Source organism: Corvus brachyrhynchos, unplaced genomic scaffold (assembly GCF_000691975.1).
Source record: "Corvus brachyrhynchos isolate BGI_N302 unplaced genomic scaffold, ASM69197v1 scaffold255, whole genome shotgun sequence".
NCBI lineage: Eukaryota > Metazoa > Chordata > Aves > Passeriformes > Corvidae > Corvus > Corvus brachyrhynchos.
In genome coordinates this window covers 6,792,003-6,808,613 of record NW_008238358.1, presented here as the reverse complement: position 1 = coordinate 6,808,613, position 16,611 = coordinate 6,792,003, and the positions used below count along the sequence as shown (strand labels likewise).

The window sequence follows — 16,611 nt, the reverse complement described above, 5'->3', positions numbered from 1 at the left end:
TATTAAAACAAACAAAAACTAACAAAACAATTCCACAACCTTTTTGCAATACTAAGATCTACAGCTTACTTTTTATGGTACTTTAGCATATAAATAATCAGATGTAGTTTTAAGAACTGTAAAAATTTATTAACATACTTGCTATTACAATTATAATTTAAGTGAATACTACTAACAACTTCTGAAAAAGAGTCCAGAAATTGTATTTCACTACTCAATGTCATTAAGACTCATCTTTCACTGTGCAACGGAGCGCTGGACTTCTGTGCAGGGACATTTCTGAAAAATAAGTCTATTTCTATTTTAGAATACAAGTCTTAGAATATTTAAAAGAAAAAATATTATCCCTACCCAGAAGCATGGCTTGAGGTTAAAACACTGTGCAGAGACTTTCAAACTCTGACACCTTGGAAAAGCTTTGCCTCTGTATCTCATGCATACAACTGTAACATAACATTTTCCTACACTGGAAACTTATTACACATATAGTCAGTGTTCTGAGATCACTCAACTACTCATAGACATGTTTTTCTGTCAAGGAAGTGCAATAATGCATCATAGCCTTCAGGCCACTGCAGCACATTTCTATTCCCACACCTACTTCAGAACTGCATCACTGCCCCGATTATTTCTAGGAAAAGCCATGAATAAAAACAACAGACAGACAGAATCTTCTGGTTAAGAAAATAGTCTATGCAGCTGAATGCATAATCCAGCTGGAAAAGGTGAGGGGGGAAAAAAAACATAGCAGAGATTTTTTCAACGAGAAAAACAAAGCACACATACAGAACTTTTATTTGTAAGGTATCAGCTTTGGGAACCAATTAAATTTACTTGCTGGGCAGCCCAGTAAAAAGCATCTTGTAGTGACTGAGCAAATGAACAATTAGGCCCCAAAGCAAAGCTCTGACATGTGAAAATAACGTCAACAGCACATTCCAAACAACTGTCTCTCCAGCATGACACACTGTCACACAGGGTCCAGCCCAGGCTAGAAATCCACCCTTGGTTACAATGGGTATAACCTTGTCCACACAGTCTGCGACACACAGAGGCAAAACTGTCAGAGGGACTCACCAACTCCAAAATAAGTAAATTCTAAGAGTATTTATTTATACTACAATATAACTGTAGCACTACTGCAACTATGTCAGTGCTCATCACTGAGGAAAATATTCTACTCAAGGGAAGTCTGAGCTCTGCACATTAAAACCTAATAAAAGCATGAATCCTTTTTTTGGATTACAAACTGGATTCAGGTAAAAAAATACACAGGGACAACTGCAGCTTTTACAAATAAAGATGATAGCTACTGTCTGTCCTTGGCATAAATCCGTATTCTAGAAGAAAACATGGTAAACGAGTTTCTAGAGTACTTTCAGGGATTCATCCAAAGACCAGTCAAAGTCATCTGTGCTGATGAAACACTTACCACTTATGAAACAAAAGACAGCAAACTATTTAAGCATTTTCAGCTCCAAAAGCTGTATGTATCCTCAGACCATGACTACATAAATAGAGAAGGAGAAGCAGCTAGTTTCATGACCAAAAATCCAAAGAAACTGGCTTCTTCCAGTCATGGCTCCTCTTCCAAGATGATGTCTTTCAGTAATTTATGCTCTTCCCTATCTATCTGAGTTGTCTGCATTTTACTTTAAAACCTTCTATACAAAATAAGGCATCAAAGTAGAATAAAAAAAAATTACTTGTTAGCATTAAAATTCTGAGGTAATAATGAATCTGCCCCATATACTTACCTCTGATTCTTTATCACTTAAAGATCCCAAGCTTCCAAAGCTGTGATTTGAACTCTCGTTATTTGTGGAGGCCTACCAAGACAAATAAAATACCCAACATTACACACAGAATTATAAAACATAATCCACTATTATCACTCTCAGTTACAACAAGTAACAGTCATTTCATGCTCACATGGAAAAACTGATTGACTAGAGAGCACTTGTGACTTGCAAGGGGGATAAGAAGCTTGAGAGGCAGGTATTTTGACAGGGCACAGTAAATTCTGAATTTCTACTGCTTTTAAGCCAAGTAAGACCCTAGCACATTCAAAACCAATGAAGAAAGTGCTGGGGACTACTAAAATTCTTCAATTTTGGAAGAAAAAGAGGTTTTAATGAAAATAGGTTTTAATTTTCTGTCATGGAATAGATTTTAAAAATAATCTTTGCAATAGTCCAGTCTGTCTTGGAGAAAATTAAAACCTATTGACAGTATTATTCTACCTTCTTAAAACAAATTATTTCCTACAAAGCAATAAATTTACAGGAGTGAGGGAAGAAAAAAAACCACCATCAACAAAAAAACCCCAAATAGTGAAATAGTCCCAAATTACAAAATTTATTAATAAATTTACTAAGACTGATTTATTCAGAGATCTTTTGAACACAGCATGGCACAAGGACATTTTAGTAAGTCATCATCAACTGAGTGTCCCTTTATTAAAAAAAAACCCACCAAAAATCTTATACTGATGGACTGGTCTCTTCTATACAGGAAGGCAGAACAAATACTTTGAAGTGAAACTAGTTCCAAAGCAGTTTGCACCCGAGCATTAAATTCCAGCCCTGTATCAGTTTGCAGGACAATACTCATCTGTGACATCTTCTGAATAACTAGATCATCTCCGAATTAAAATTTCCAGAGAAATGTTAATTAAACACACAAAATTTCCATGCATATTTTCACCCCCAGGGCAGTCTCCAGTACAGAAATGCCCATATATAGTTCTTCCTTGCACTGTGTCAGTATCTGGTCATCGGAGTCAGCTAAGACAATCTCAATAACCTACTTTTGTTATTTCCAACCTTGCTTACTAAAAAAGCTTGAACATGATGGGCTTTTTCCCCCAGAAATTCCAAAACTCTTCAGCAAAACAGTTGATAAGGGTAACCTTTCAAAAGAGTATTCCAAATAAATAAGAGTCCATTTCAATTTAATTACTAGAAGAATATAATGACCTAGAATATTTCAAAAAATAAGCATTAAGTGCAGTTGCAAGCTCTGTATTGTCTTGCTAGTTTAGGAAAATGATAATCTGGCACGTGGGGATTTGGGTTTGTATACAAAGAAGTTTCTCATTTTGGCCTTCAAAGTGAAGGCAGACCAAGGGATATTATATTTATACCTCACATTTTCCCAGTTACCTCTGTACATCAGACCAAAAAGGTTTTATCAGTTTTTTTAACAAGAATCAGATAAGCCTTTCTGAACATCTCCCACCAAGACTAAAGACTGTATTTTTAAAATGTGTTTTTCTCCAAACACAGCCCAGATCAGCTACTACACTTTATGTTACCCGCATCGATATACTGAACGGTTACAGATAAAAGAAATACAAACAAAACTGATATAATTGTCATTTTACTGATGGTGTAACAAATCACAGGACTAGAAGGTAAGAACAACATTGTCTTAGATGAGGAGCTGCATCTATCAGAAAACAGTGGTAATAGTACCTTCTGCAAACATTTATCAAAGCATCTTGATAGTATTCAAAAAACCCACTTCACCTAGATATCCATTTGGAAACCAACTGGATGAGATACAGATCTTGGAATGCATCAGGAACAAGAAACGTATTTTTTCCATGACAGAGTGAAAAAGGAAATTAGTTATTTTAAATTTCTTTTTCTGGCTAACTTGGATGAACAAACTGAGAATGTGAAAGTGGAATGTAATTTGGCTAACAGCTGAAATCAGCTGAACAACAGACAACAAGAAAAAGATTTGAACAGATGTATGGAAATGGTAAGCAGTGACTCACAGAGAATCAAAGTTTAAAGAAGAGGAACCCCAAGAAACTTGATAATGCCTTTAAAAAAAAATGTATTACACAGACAACAGCAGACAGATTATGAGGAGGGAAATCTGCAATAAAGCAAGGGACCAAAACAGTTCTATCAAAAGCTAAAAGTTAAACGAAGCTAAAAGTACAGATCTAGTAACAAAAAAGGATAAATAGTAATTTGAATGATAAGCAGCTACCTGAGCTATTAAAATGAGTTAATTAATTAGGGAAGTAAGCAGTACTAGAGAACCCAAGGAATAAATAAACAAAGATGGACCAGAATTATTGTGTTTAATTTCAAGCATAAATATGGCAAATATACAATTTAACAATCATAATGAGAAGATAATTAAACAGTAAATCAACTTCACTGTGTCAGTCCAACCTCATTTCTTCCCCTGACTATTTAACTCACTTCTTGGTTTAAATGGTAGTAACAAGTATGTCACCTTTTTACAGCTTTCTGACAGTTATCTTCATGTCACTTTCCAAAGCAATTAAGATATGATGCAAGATCACTATACAATAATTTCAATTCTGTGTAGTTTGTTAATAGTCATCAGTATCACACATGTCTTCAGAAATTTCATCAATGTCTGCTATCAGGAAGTATTTTGTTCTGTCTATACCAGTAACTAAAATACAGCATAGGAAGCTACAAATACTACAAGTTTGTGTAAAGCAGTTAAAATATGAGGACACTGCAAACACTTTGGAAACAGAATTCAGAAGTAATTTAGTCATGAGGGAAACGTGCCTAAAAAAATTAGTATTACACCTTTTTAGTATCAGTTATTAAGGACTATACTTGATGCAGAACAAACATTCAAATGCACAAATACAAAATGGAGTACTTCTGCCTAGGCAATAGTATTGCCAAAATCAGTCTTGGAAGCTGAAGCTATGCAACATAGAATATGCAACAAATTTATACTGCAGATGTATTAACTGAAGGGTAATACACAAAACATGGAAGGTAATTATTCAGTGTTCATAAGGTTCTTCCCCAAGTGTTGCATCCTGGCTTAGGTACTAAAGGACAGGAAGTCTACAATGAAAGTAAGAGAAATTGATATAAATGTCTGAAAATGTTGAAATAATTTGTTTATCTATAGGTATTAATCTTCAAAAAAGTTTAACCTTAAAAACAATCTCTCTGTGTCTATTTCAAGCTGAACTGTAAGTAGATGCTCATCTGCAGCAGGGACAACTCCACCTAAATATTGTGAAAATCTTCCATCTCTGATCACATGCGCACTACAGCAAAACCACAGAAGACCCTGTATGAGCTCATTCTTCGGTGTTTTTAAGAACAACTCAATGTCCACGTCACAGAAAGGTTCCCGATCTCAAAGCAAAATAACAAACTAAGAAGGATTTTTCTGAGAGCCTCTTTCAACCCAATGCTTTTATAAGTAAATCACATGGACAATATGAAAATGAGATGGTGTGAGATAAATTAGTATGTCAAAGATGGCAGATCTGAATGACTGCTTTTAGGACTTACTTTAGCTCCAACACTGCAACTTCCAGTACTCCCAGTGCTGCCACTTACTACTCCTGTGAATCTTGCCTCTAACAATTCTTGTCTTCTTGGGTCCAGGCTATGAAGTTCATCCATTGCTCCTAAAAAATACAGATGTAAGTTAATTACATTTCCTAATATTTGCAGTGGAATATTTTACAAACAAGCCAAACATACCTCTGGCCTATGCAAAGGAAAGATTTGTACCCTCAACTTGACAATGACTCACCATCTGTTACCTAATAACCAAAGCACTCAAGGAATTGCAAAAATTTCATGGAAAGTTCTGCATATCAGAATAGCCTTGTCAACTCTGGTTGAAAACTAGAACCTGTTAGAGGCATGTAAGACACAGAGTCTGCAGTATGCAATACGCCAACCAGGCAATTATTTATAGATTAAAAACTAGCTGACAGGAAGAAAGTATTTTCCAGCATAAAACCTCCCAATTCTGCAATGCATTCTGCAATGCTCTTGTTTTCTGTGTTATTTAAATGTTAGACTATCAATGTCAAAGATCAACAAGCAGGAATTACAGGGGGAAACAAAAGGAAAATCAGAAGGTAGATCACAGTCCTCAACACATGCAAAGGAATGCAGTGTTATATGGAGGTCCAAAGATCAGACAGAAGGAGCAGGATCAGCAATAAAAAGGGAACCAAGACTAACAGAGACCCTTACAGAAGTGATGGCTTTGACAGAGCCCTGTAAATAGGGTTAAGCAGTGCTGCTGGCATCGGCAAGGAAAATAAGGTGGAAGGAAATGGAGGAACAAAAGGAGTTTCTGATGAGCTCAGCCTACATGAGTAGGCTGCAACATGATGTGCAGCTTCCTAATTTGTATTTAAATCACTTACGGCTGTTTAATGAGTCTGAAAGATGATGTAGACAAATAAGTCTTCCGTATTTACACAAACTGCATTCTGCATTTTTATCTTTTCAACTACTTGAACATTCAGTTTATCTTCAATTGGAAATATTTCAGTTGCTTTATTTTAAATAAGATATTTCATGTTGAAGTCTTTATGCACTATTGTAATAGCACATCCTCCAAGTACCACACGGTAAAATAGCCTCAATTTTTTCCAACTAAGACACAACAAGTTGGTGCTTTTTAGTCCCACAGGACAACACAGCAGTTCAGAAAGGAATAGTGCCATGAAAAAAAGCTTTTGGAATTCTGTTTTTGTGAAAACCAGTTTGCAAAGTTTAACTGCTGCTATAAACCTCTACCCATCAGCTAAACATTCTAACCAATTCACCAACATAGCTTTTCCCTCGCTATTAGTAAGTCAAAAGACACTTTCTTATAGGGCTCTTGAGTATCTCAAAATCTTCAGCATTCAAGCCCTAGACAGATCTTTCTGTTCCTGACATTTTGGCCACTCCTGGCCATGGAGCTAGCCCCTCTGGTAGGGGAAGTACTGTTTCTGCTATTTGGCTAATTCAAGTTGCTCCTGCTTCTACAGGAAGGCAGATGATGGCAAGTGTGGTGCCAGCTCTCATTTACCATGGGAACTGGTAACGGACCTCCTCTGATGGAAGAAAATCACACCAAGACATAAACAGCTGGTAAGGAAACATTCAGGAAATGTGTGGCAGAGTCTTCTTTTGAAAAATCAAACAGCGAGTGGCAGGTTGGAGATACCACATTTTGTTACTACACCCAAACACAGCCATATATACAGCTGGAGGACTCTTTTCCAACAAGGCTGGGGAATTACACAGCTTGAAACTGCAGCTGCCTTCTCTGCAGTTGTAATGCTGCCTCTGAACTTGCCTAGTAAAAATTTCTCCAATTTCTACATCCTTTAGATTGTAAACTCTCTGGGTTAAAAACTGCTTATGTATGTACTGTATGCTGAGTGCAGAACAATTGGGAATCCTCTTTAAACTCTTGCTTCCTAAGTTGTACTTGTACACTGCTTTCAAGGGTTTCTGTAACAAATTGAACACTTCTCATATGCACAAAAAATATTTCTTACATTTATGGACTGTGTAGTAAGGAGATATATATGTATTTTTTTTAAAGCAGATTTGTTCAGCAACTCTTTCCTAGTATGTATGATGTATGTAATCTATATCTTAATGGGAAAGTATTGCTCTGAAAAAGTGTAAGAAATTAATCACAACAGATTTGTCAGGAAAGTTTATTATTATTTTGCTGTGTAACAGTAGAAGTTTCAAAGTGTATGTCAGTCTAAAAACAAGCATTTCAGTTTACCAAATAAACCGTTTAATGAAGCAGGTCTAGCAGTATTTTGATTTATTAGCCTATTTGATAGTCACTGCCCACAAAAGTTCAGCAATCACTTAAAATTACTGATGTAAAGCCACGTGTACATTACAGAAATAGATACCACCATACCTTAGACTGTTTGTTTTATGAAATGTGGGAAAGCAATAATCACTGTGGATATAGCTAAGGCTCATCTGAAGTACTGCAGGTCTCATGTACCGTGTCTAGATACTAACACACTAAAAGAGCAGCATCCCTGGGTTAAGTCACTGGTCAGAATGCTGACATAGCAGGTAAAGGGGCAATCCACAGCACAGATAAAATACACCCCTTTTTCTTCTGCTCAGATTTTGGAGCCTACACACACCAATGAACGCACTGCATTCTCTTCACTATTTCTGTTGAAGTGTTTTTTTGCTATTATATTAGGGGGTTTTATTTTGGTTTGGGTTTTATTATTGTTAAATACTCAAAACCAAAAAGCAACACGCACTCCGCTACTTTGTGATTTGAAGGACAAGACAGAAAAGCTGGATTCAAACCTTCTTTCAACAGAGAGAAATCCCAGGAAGGATCCCAAAAACTACCTTCCTCATTCGTGTTGTAATTTAAAATACACCATTCACATCCAAACACACAGCTGTTTTATCAAAAAGAAGTAGCTCTGTACAATCCTTCCATTCTCAGCACAAGTACCTACTTTTAAAGGTACTGTCAGCTTTAAGGCATTTCATGTGAGGGACAATTTTTTTTTAATTATAGAAATTACATATTAAAGGTAAGGGACATACAATTTTTTTAAAACATTAGACTTTATAAATTCTCCTGCTCACAGAATGCCTTGCTACCAACAAGACTGATATAACTTACAGACCTGAAAATATACCCAGACTTCTTATTTGAACTAAGTCATTCCCACACCTGAAAGCCAACTCACTAATTGAAGGGACATTCAATCACATTACACAAGTACTTACAGCATATTTACCACGATGCTAAAGGAAAGACTGGCATTGCTACCACGCACTGCCATTGAAAACTTCTACTACCTTCCAAAGAAGGCCTTGGAAGGTTACCTGAAATTCACAGAGGATTCCTAAAAAACTATGCTTCTTTATTTGTTGTAACCACTACAGACTCTGAATACTTCTTCTGATAGTTTTCTGGGTTTTTTTTTAATTACCAACACTTTCCCGCTTTTGTATTTTTGGAGAGTGGTGGTATCCTCCACATTAATTTATCACACCCATAGAGAGCCTCCCCTCTAAAAACTAGTATAAAATATATAGATACCTTGTCCTGAAAGGGACACTTTTAGCAGGAACTTTTTTAAAAAGTACTCCAAATTCCTCTGAGAATTTCTTTAGCAATGGGGTATGTCGAAATTCAAAGTTATAAGTCAGAGAAGCAATCTGCAAGCTTTTTCATGGCATTTGGTATGATCAATTATACCGTAGTCTGCCTTAGCAAAACAGAGATGTAAACATTCAAAGGATTCTCCACGGTAGTTAGAACACTTCAGAACCAGTGACCAAAAAACAATGAAGTCCAACTATATCTCTACCCCAAGGCTCCACACCCCCAAATACAAAAATACTTGTAAATGATCCACTTGTATAACCAAATACTTCTCAGGTCTCAATAAAACTGATCTTTTAGGAGAAAAAGTTTAGCAGAGAATTGCAGCTGCAATTATTCTTTACCTTCTAAAACTGCATCTTCTGCGATACTCTTGTACTACAACTCAGGATTTATCTTTGACTCTCTTATTACCCTGAATTGACTCTTGTTATCTGGCAATCAATTACCGCTTTGAAATGAAGATCAACAGCTTCACACATTGTCAGCTTTCTACAATGAAGATAAAGTTCATTATGCAGAAGCCAGATTCTTCTTAGAACAACTCTCCACATTAGACGGAGGCCCCCTTCTCCTGGATTTAAGGCCAGCACAAACCACCTTTCACTTAAGTGAAAGCCAAACTAGTTTGGTCCGGTTTCCTTAAGGCATTTATATGCATATAGCTTTTAATGCCAAAGCAAAATACTTCAACACAGAGACTTTATCTGTTGAATAGAAAAAGACAGTTCAACAATAGCCCAAATGTAAATTGAATTTCCTGATGTGCTCCTAGTAGGCACCCAGATTTTATGACAACACACACAGTATGAGAGTTATGCCCAGTATATTTTTAGGAAAATTTGACATTAGCATTGATAATATTGGCACCATGTAGTCTTCCTCAATGGCAGTAGCATCCTTTAGAACAGTAATTCTAATATCCATCTAAAAGGGCGAGGGGCAAAAAAGGCGGCAGGGGGGCAGTATACACATTTCCACTAGCAGGAAAAGCAGCCTGGAAAGTAGGGGTCTTTTTGCCCCCACAACCTTTTCTGTTTTTTCATCAAGATTCCTTTAAAGGCATCAAACCAGACCTGAAACATGGTAACCATTCCAAGTATGGAAACCACTGTTTAACAGCACTGCAATGCAATCCTTGAAGTCCTTAAGTAACTGTTAATTTCAACTTGGAATATCCTAAACATGTATTTATCCTACCATGTTGATGCTCCAATAATTTAACTTCAAAACAATTGAGTATGATAGCTGTTGCCATTCTAGCATACACTTTTACCAGCAGGTAAAAGGAAAGCTTTAAAATACCAAATGCAGAACAGACTACAGAAAATTACTAAACCCAGATTTTTAAACCCTTAAGCAGTCTCTCAAAAATGAGGCCACACAACTACTTTTCATTCTTCACATTTTCTTCACATGAAGATATGTATCTGCATCCACATGTATTTCCTTTTAATTGAGTTCTTCTCTTGTTTCATTTGGGAAAAAAAACCAACCCAGACCAAAACCAAACCAACCAAACTATGCAACTTCTTTCTTCTTCCCTAGCTTTCTGAAATTCTGGGTTTTCCTTACTGCAGAACCAACTGGCAAGGACTTTTTCATTTCCAGGAAAATATGGTAATGAAGTTAATATTTCTGCCTCCAAGAAAACAAACTATTTGATAATAAACGATTATGTAGTTAGGTAAACATTGATCCAGGTGTCTTCCAGATTATACTTTCAGTGCCTTATAAATGCCAGTAGAGAATAAAGTAACCCAGAACAAGTTGTCAGTCGAGGAATAGAGGAAGCACTAAAACACAAGTCTGACCAAGGCAAAAAGCATGGTAAACCAGAATACATTACAATATCAAACTGTATGGAGTGAATGCAAATCTTGATTTCTAAATTGGAAAAAATGACACCTGTTCACTTTAAAATAGAACATTTGGGCAGTGAGGTTGAGAAATTAATAAAACAAAATACAAAAAGTCAAAAAGTTGACCTGTATTGCAAAAATATGTCTTGAATAGTCTCTCTTCCACTGTGTGTTTTGGGAATCACAGAGAACAGAATTGAAAACAGCCTTGAAAATGACTAATGTGCTAAGAAATCAAGTTGAGATGCTAGTACAATGGCATAAAGCCAAGCAGTTTTAATTTGAGAGGAGTTCCATTTCAAGGTAACAGCAAAAATACAGCCCACTCTTAGCAGAAGGCTTTGAAGTACATCATCATCCAAAGTGAATCACAATCCTGAAGTCAAGAAGGTCCCACTCAATCGAAATCAGCAGTCAGTAGGGCAGAGAGCAACAGACAATCTCTGAGATTTAAAGCGAAGCAAATAAAATAAAATCCCAGAACTATATTTATGTCCCGACAATAGCTACATAACCAAAGCCTAGAGGACACTACTTACCAATGCCCCAAGGTTACAGCTCATCCAAAATACTTAACAAACAGCCACAGATCACTCATGACCAAGTTTAACCTGGGAGTTTAGAAATGTTTAAAAACACTGACTTCCCAATGAACAAGATTAACTTCTTTTATGGAAGACTGTGTAGCTACTACCTCCAAACAACAGGTAACATGAAAAACTTCAGGGTACTACATTCAAGTTGAAAACTTTCGCTGTATCTGAAGCTAACAGTAGCAGTAGATGAAACAGGAAAGGACAAAAATATATCCTGATGTTCTAGTGAAACTAGCTGTTCAAAAAGATTGTAAAAGATAAGAAAATCCTAATGACAGAGAGACATATCTAAGCCCAGGGTAAGGAAAAAACAGAATCCATTTAATTAATCAAGAGTCATTTTAAAGCACAGTGAAAATGCAGTATTTCTCAGCATCAGAGAAGACTGAAGCATATAACACAGCAGACACCCCCCTACCATTGCTAAGGTGCCTAGGTGAACTTAACAGGCTTTTCTTATTAATCTAAAGCGAGTTTTTATTCCCCAAACTGATCCTCTTAAAATGAGAAAGACTGTCCAAAAGAACAGGCAGAGGAATGCGGGCATGCAAGAGGTAACTACTGCTGATGGGAGGCTGAGGAGTAAAGACAGATAATTAGCGGACAGATCAGGCTTTGGTCGACATAAAACCTGTGGGAGGGGAATAATCTAACTGCCAAATTTTGGCCTGAAAAAGCACAACTGTGGTAAAACTGAAAGTATGAGAAAAATAAAGATCTTTACTATGAACCCAAAAAGACAGCAGTTTTTGACAAATATTATAAATTTATATCTGCTGATTACAGTTTTATAATTGCTGGATGAAAACTTATTAAAATACTAAGCAGAGAATTAAAGGTTTATCTGATGTGGAGAAAAAAAACCCCTAACACAATAACTTCTAAGCAATTTCCCATTAACTAAAAAGTTGACAATGAAATGCATTTTGGATACATTGCTGGGTTAATCAAAATTAATTCTTCTGGTGCCCAAAGAACAGGAAAATATTCCATGTCCCTTCTCTCCCCAAGATGCAGCAGTCTGTTTCCTTTTGGAAATTTTTTTAAATTACTGTAGCTCTTGAATGTTGTTTATTTCACTTGTCCCAACAGTTCAACAGTCCAGAAATTTGATCTAAAATAAAGAAAACTCTGGCTGCTGGATAGATAAGTAATTTTCTGCAAATCATTCTACAACAGAAATCAATTCTTTAACGTTAAAAAAAATCGTAATGATCTTTAGACTTCATGTCTGTGCTGCCAGTTTTTGGATTTCAATTTCGTGGCCAACAACCTGGAAAAGAGAAGTGAATTATGGAGAAATATGTTCCTGAGGGAACCCCTGCCAACACCTTGAAGAAAGACTTATGAATAAAGCACTTGGGCCAACTCCAGACCAGCTAGGAGACATTTGTGGGTAACAATTTAAGAACGTTTAATTCTCCCAGCCTTCAGCTAGGTGCTGTATTCTAGGGATCTCTTGAGGATTATGTGTCTCGTCAGATGGCTGTGGGCAGCAGAGGCAGAGATGAATTTACAAGTTGCCTACCAATGCTTGAATTTGGCAACAGACCAACAACATATACTCATGCAAGTGGGTATATGCCACAAGGATGGTAGCTCAGAGTGGGTCATTCAGAGCTCAGGGAGCAAGTGATTCATACAACGGAGAGGACAATAGATCCCCAGGGTCTGTTCTATTGTAACTGGACATGCAACTATGTCCTAGGCAATCCAGCAATGCCTTGTTTCTGACTAGTCCCTCTACCAGTCCTATCCCCTGAAAGTACAACTGAATTGCCTGAAAGCCGCACCTGGCTCAAGAGTAATGCTTGGGCCTCCTGAAGCAATGAAGAACTCTCAGAAATTTCTGAGTGACAGTATTTCCCCTATTGCATTGCATACAAGAAATTGCACTTTCCTTCGGTTCCACGAACAACTGCACAGGTGTAAATACAACCTGTTTGAGGTACAGCACAGTACCCAAGAAAGACCAACAGTAATGTAAGTAATAGAAAGACCTGAAAAGGAAAAAAAAAAGCAACAAGTGACTGAGCACCTTTAAAAATTACATCCTAACATAAAAAATGGTAACCTGTATGTCTACAACAGCTTTCAAGACTGAAGTCTAAATTAACGGTGCTGATGGCCTGAAAACTACTTAAGTTTTCTTGCAATACTCATTGTAACAATGGTATGCTATCTCATTTCAATTTTGTTCATTATTCAGAAAATGAATCAACATTTAGTTTTATTTGGCATGCAAAAACATATAATAGGTCAGTTTTTAGCCAGATTTTTCATTTTGCTGGCTTTTCCTGAAGGAATTCTTCACCAATCAAACTTTTCTCATCTTGTCCCAGAAATTATTATGCCATTATTTTTGCAGTGTGGGGGTTTTTTGTGTTAGTGATAGGAGTTGGCAAGTATGAAATAACTAATAAAGAGAAGATAAGATATAGCACAGAACATTCAATGTGGTATCTATCTATCCATTTCCCAGACTTTCACTATAACTCCATGTTCATTGTGTACAGGAAGCGTTAGCATAGCAAATACTGCTATGAGCAACAGAACCACGACAAGGTCCTTCCTGAGTCTGTTGAATAATGCTTAATGTGATGAATGAAGGGAATGAAGGGAAAAAGAACAATTGAAAGAACATGTAGTGTATTTCCCCCGGTACTCAGCAATTGTGAGGCCACACCTTGAATACTGTGTTCAGTTCTGGGCCCCTAACTTTAAAAAGGACATTGAGGTGCTGGAGCACATCCAGTAACGGCACCAAGGCTTGGGAAAGGTGTAGAAAACATGTGCTATGTGGAATGGCTGAGCGAGTTGTTTAAGTCTCAAGGAAGCTCATGAGGGACCTCATCGCTCTCTACAACCTCCTCAAGGGAGGCTGTAGTGAGGTGGGGCCGGTCTCTTCGACGGTGTCTGCAGTGAGAGGACCCAAGGAAATGGCCTTAAGCTGAGACAGGGGAAATTCAGATTAAACATTAGAAAGGTTTTTTTCACTGTTAGGGTGGTCAGGCACTGGAATAACTTGCACAAGGAGGTGGTGGATGCACCAGCCCTGGAGGTGTTTAAGAGGTGTCTGGATCTGGGTGATATATAATGGTTTCAATGATAGTGCTAGGCTAATTGTTGGACTGGATGACCTTGAAGGTCTTTTCCAACCTTGATGATTCTGTATTTCTGTATTACTAATAGATCAACGACACTTAGGAAGCTACATTTTGAAGACTGGTATCACTGTATTCTCTCCTCTCCTTTGCACACCTTAACTACTGACTTCAATAGATCAGTTCATGGGCACTGTAACAGAAACACATGCTATGCCCCACTGAAGAACAGCCCACTTGGAAGAATAATTCCCCACATCCAAAATCCCTCTCCATGTCCAGTAATCCCTTTTAGGCTCTTATAAACAGAATTGAGTTAGGCAACATCAGTGTGTACTTCCTATCTCAAAATCCCAATCTGCAATATCTTTCCCCATCACGAAAGCCCTCCTATATCAATAACACAGAAAAGCCACTACAAAAAATACACCAAGGGAAAGTAACAACAGTGAATAATATCCCTTCTGGAAATGCCCTAATTTATAAGACTTACTCTGAACTCATACAATTTGGAATTTAAATAATAAAAAATTTGCTAAAACCAGATATTTCAAGTTGTTGGCTAGAATACCACATGCAGAACGAGCCTGATAAGTCAACACTCTGAACATATACAAACTACACAGGCGATATCCTGAACATGTTCACTACAAGAAATGGTATTCATTCCTCTGAAACTTGATGCTATATAATCCCAAGTGTCACATTTACTTGCTTTTTTAAAAGGTCTGGATTCCTCACTTGCAACTGTTCTCTTATCCTGAACTGCCAAGAGTAAGCGAGGAGCACGTTCTGATTTGGCAGAAGGATACTGGTGGTTTTTCAACACCACCTACCTCTACCACTTAATAGCAAACTGCCAGAGCCAGAATGTTCCAAAAAAACAAACAGATTTGTTAACACAGTCCTCACTGACCATTTTGCACTCTTCACTGCTAAAGAAAGTGATACCAGAGACCAGGTTTATTGACTAGTTGACTCTCACCATCTAAAGTACTGCTCTAAGCATTTAGAACAAATATATACTAAAAAATAAATGCATCTTCAGTAAAACTTGCTTTTAATGACAGCATCTGATTTGAACGTCTGCTACAGTGACAGAATAATCAGAGATACAAAGCCCTCTTTTAAAGTGCTTTTAATAAAGTTTTGCTCCAGACAACTGTCAGTTCTGGCAGCAACTGGATAGCCAACTAACACATCCACCTCATGTTTCTTGCCATCTCTGACCACAATAGACTGTGCATGCATAAATGTGATCCTAACATCTCTAAAATCTCTCAAAAAGCCTTAAACAATCCTATCTAGGTTCCACGTAGCTTTCTTCTGGAAAGGGAAGATTTATTACACAGTTATAAGGTCAAAAGCAGTAACCTTTCTTCAGAGTTAAAATCAGTGTTCTGGCACTAAATACATTGCTTTATGACTGTATGCTACAAAGTTAGAAGTTGAAAGAAAATATAATGGCACCCCTTTGGGTTGCCTTTGTCAATCAAAAGTAAAACAACTCCTTGCTACTGTCCTATAGAGTAGTATCAATGTTGATGTATTACACGGTACTACTCATGCTACAATAAACAGATATACAATACACAGACACGTTTATGCTTACAATCCCCCTATAACGTAAGAAAAACCTATTTATTTTACAGAAAGTACCTACTGTCTTGGCCAAAGTTATACAAGACATCTGTGGCAGAACACTAAAAGACTGCCTGTCTACGTAGCAAACATCTGCCTCGAACACAACATTATGTCAAGAGAGATAAAAACTAACAGCCTGGGCTGCACATATGCAGGTGACGTGCTGCCTGCCTATCTCTACATCTCCCTCTTCATCTATGTAGAGAAATGTGCAGCAATTACTCTTGCTTCCAGGCAACTCTGTAAAAGGTATCCAAACAGAAAGAGCAGCAGAATTTGCCCATTTCAGCTTCATTTGCTGCAAAACCAGACGCTCCCTGTCCCCTTGGGGAAGAGGCAGCAAGCAGGAGAAGCACACTGCAAGTTCATGGGTCACTTGTTGGAGATGCAGACTAACAGGTCACAAGATAACACCAGTTTTGTGATAGTCTCAAATGCATCCCACTCTGAACAAAAGGCTCACTACATTTCATC

General features: G+C 37.3%; 1 protein-coding gene across 1 annotated transcript in view; it reads right to left on the bottom strand.

Annotated features, from left to right (window-relative positions):
* The window catches only part of TLK1 (tousled like kinase 1), a 42,816-nt gene extending 37,355 nt beyond the window's left edge, over positions 1 to 5,461 (bottom strand). Inside the window, exons 1-2 of the mRNA XM_008634770.2 lie at positions 5,316 to 5,461; positions 1,758 to 1,829 (exon numbers count right to left, since the gene is read on the bottom strand). Of these exons, the coding sequence (XP_008632992.1) occupies positions 1,758 to 1,829; positions 5,316 to 5,429 (186 nt within the window). The 5' untranslated portion in view covers positions 5,430 to 5,461. The remainder of the gene's footprint in view (positions 1 to 1,757; positions 1,830 to 5,315) is intronic.
* Positions 5,462 to 16,611: the final 11,150 nt, after the last annotated feature.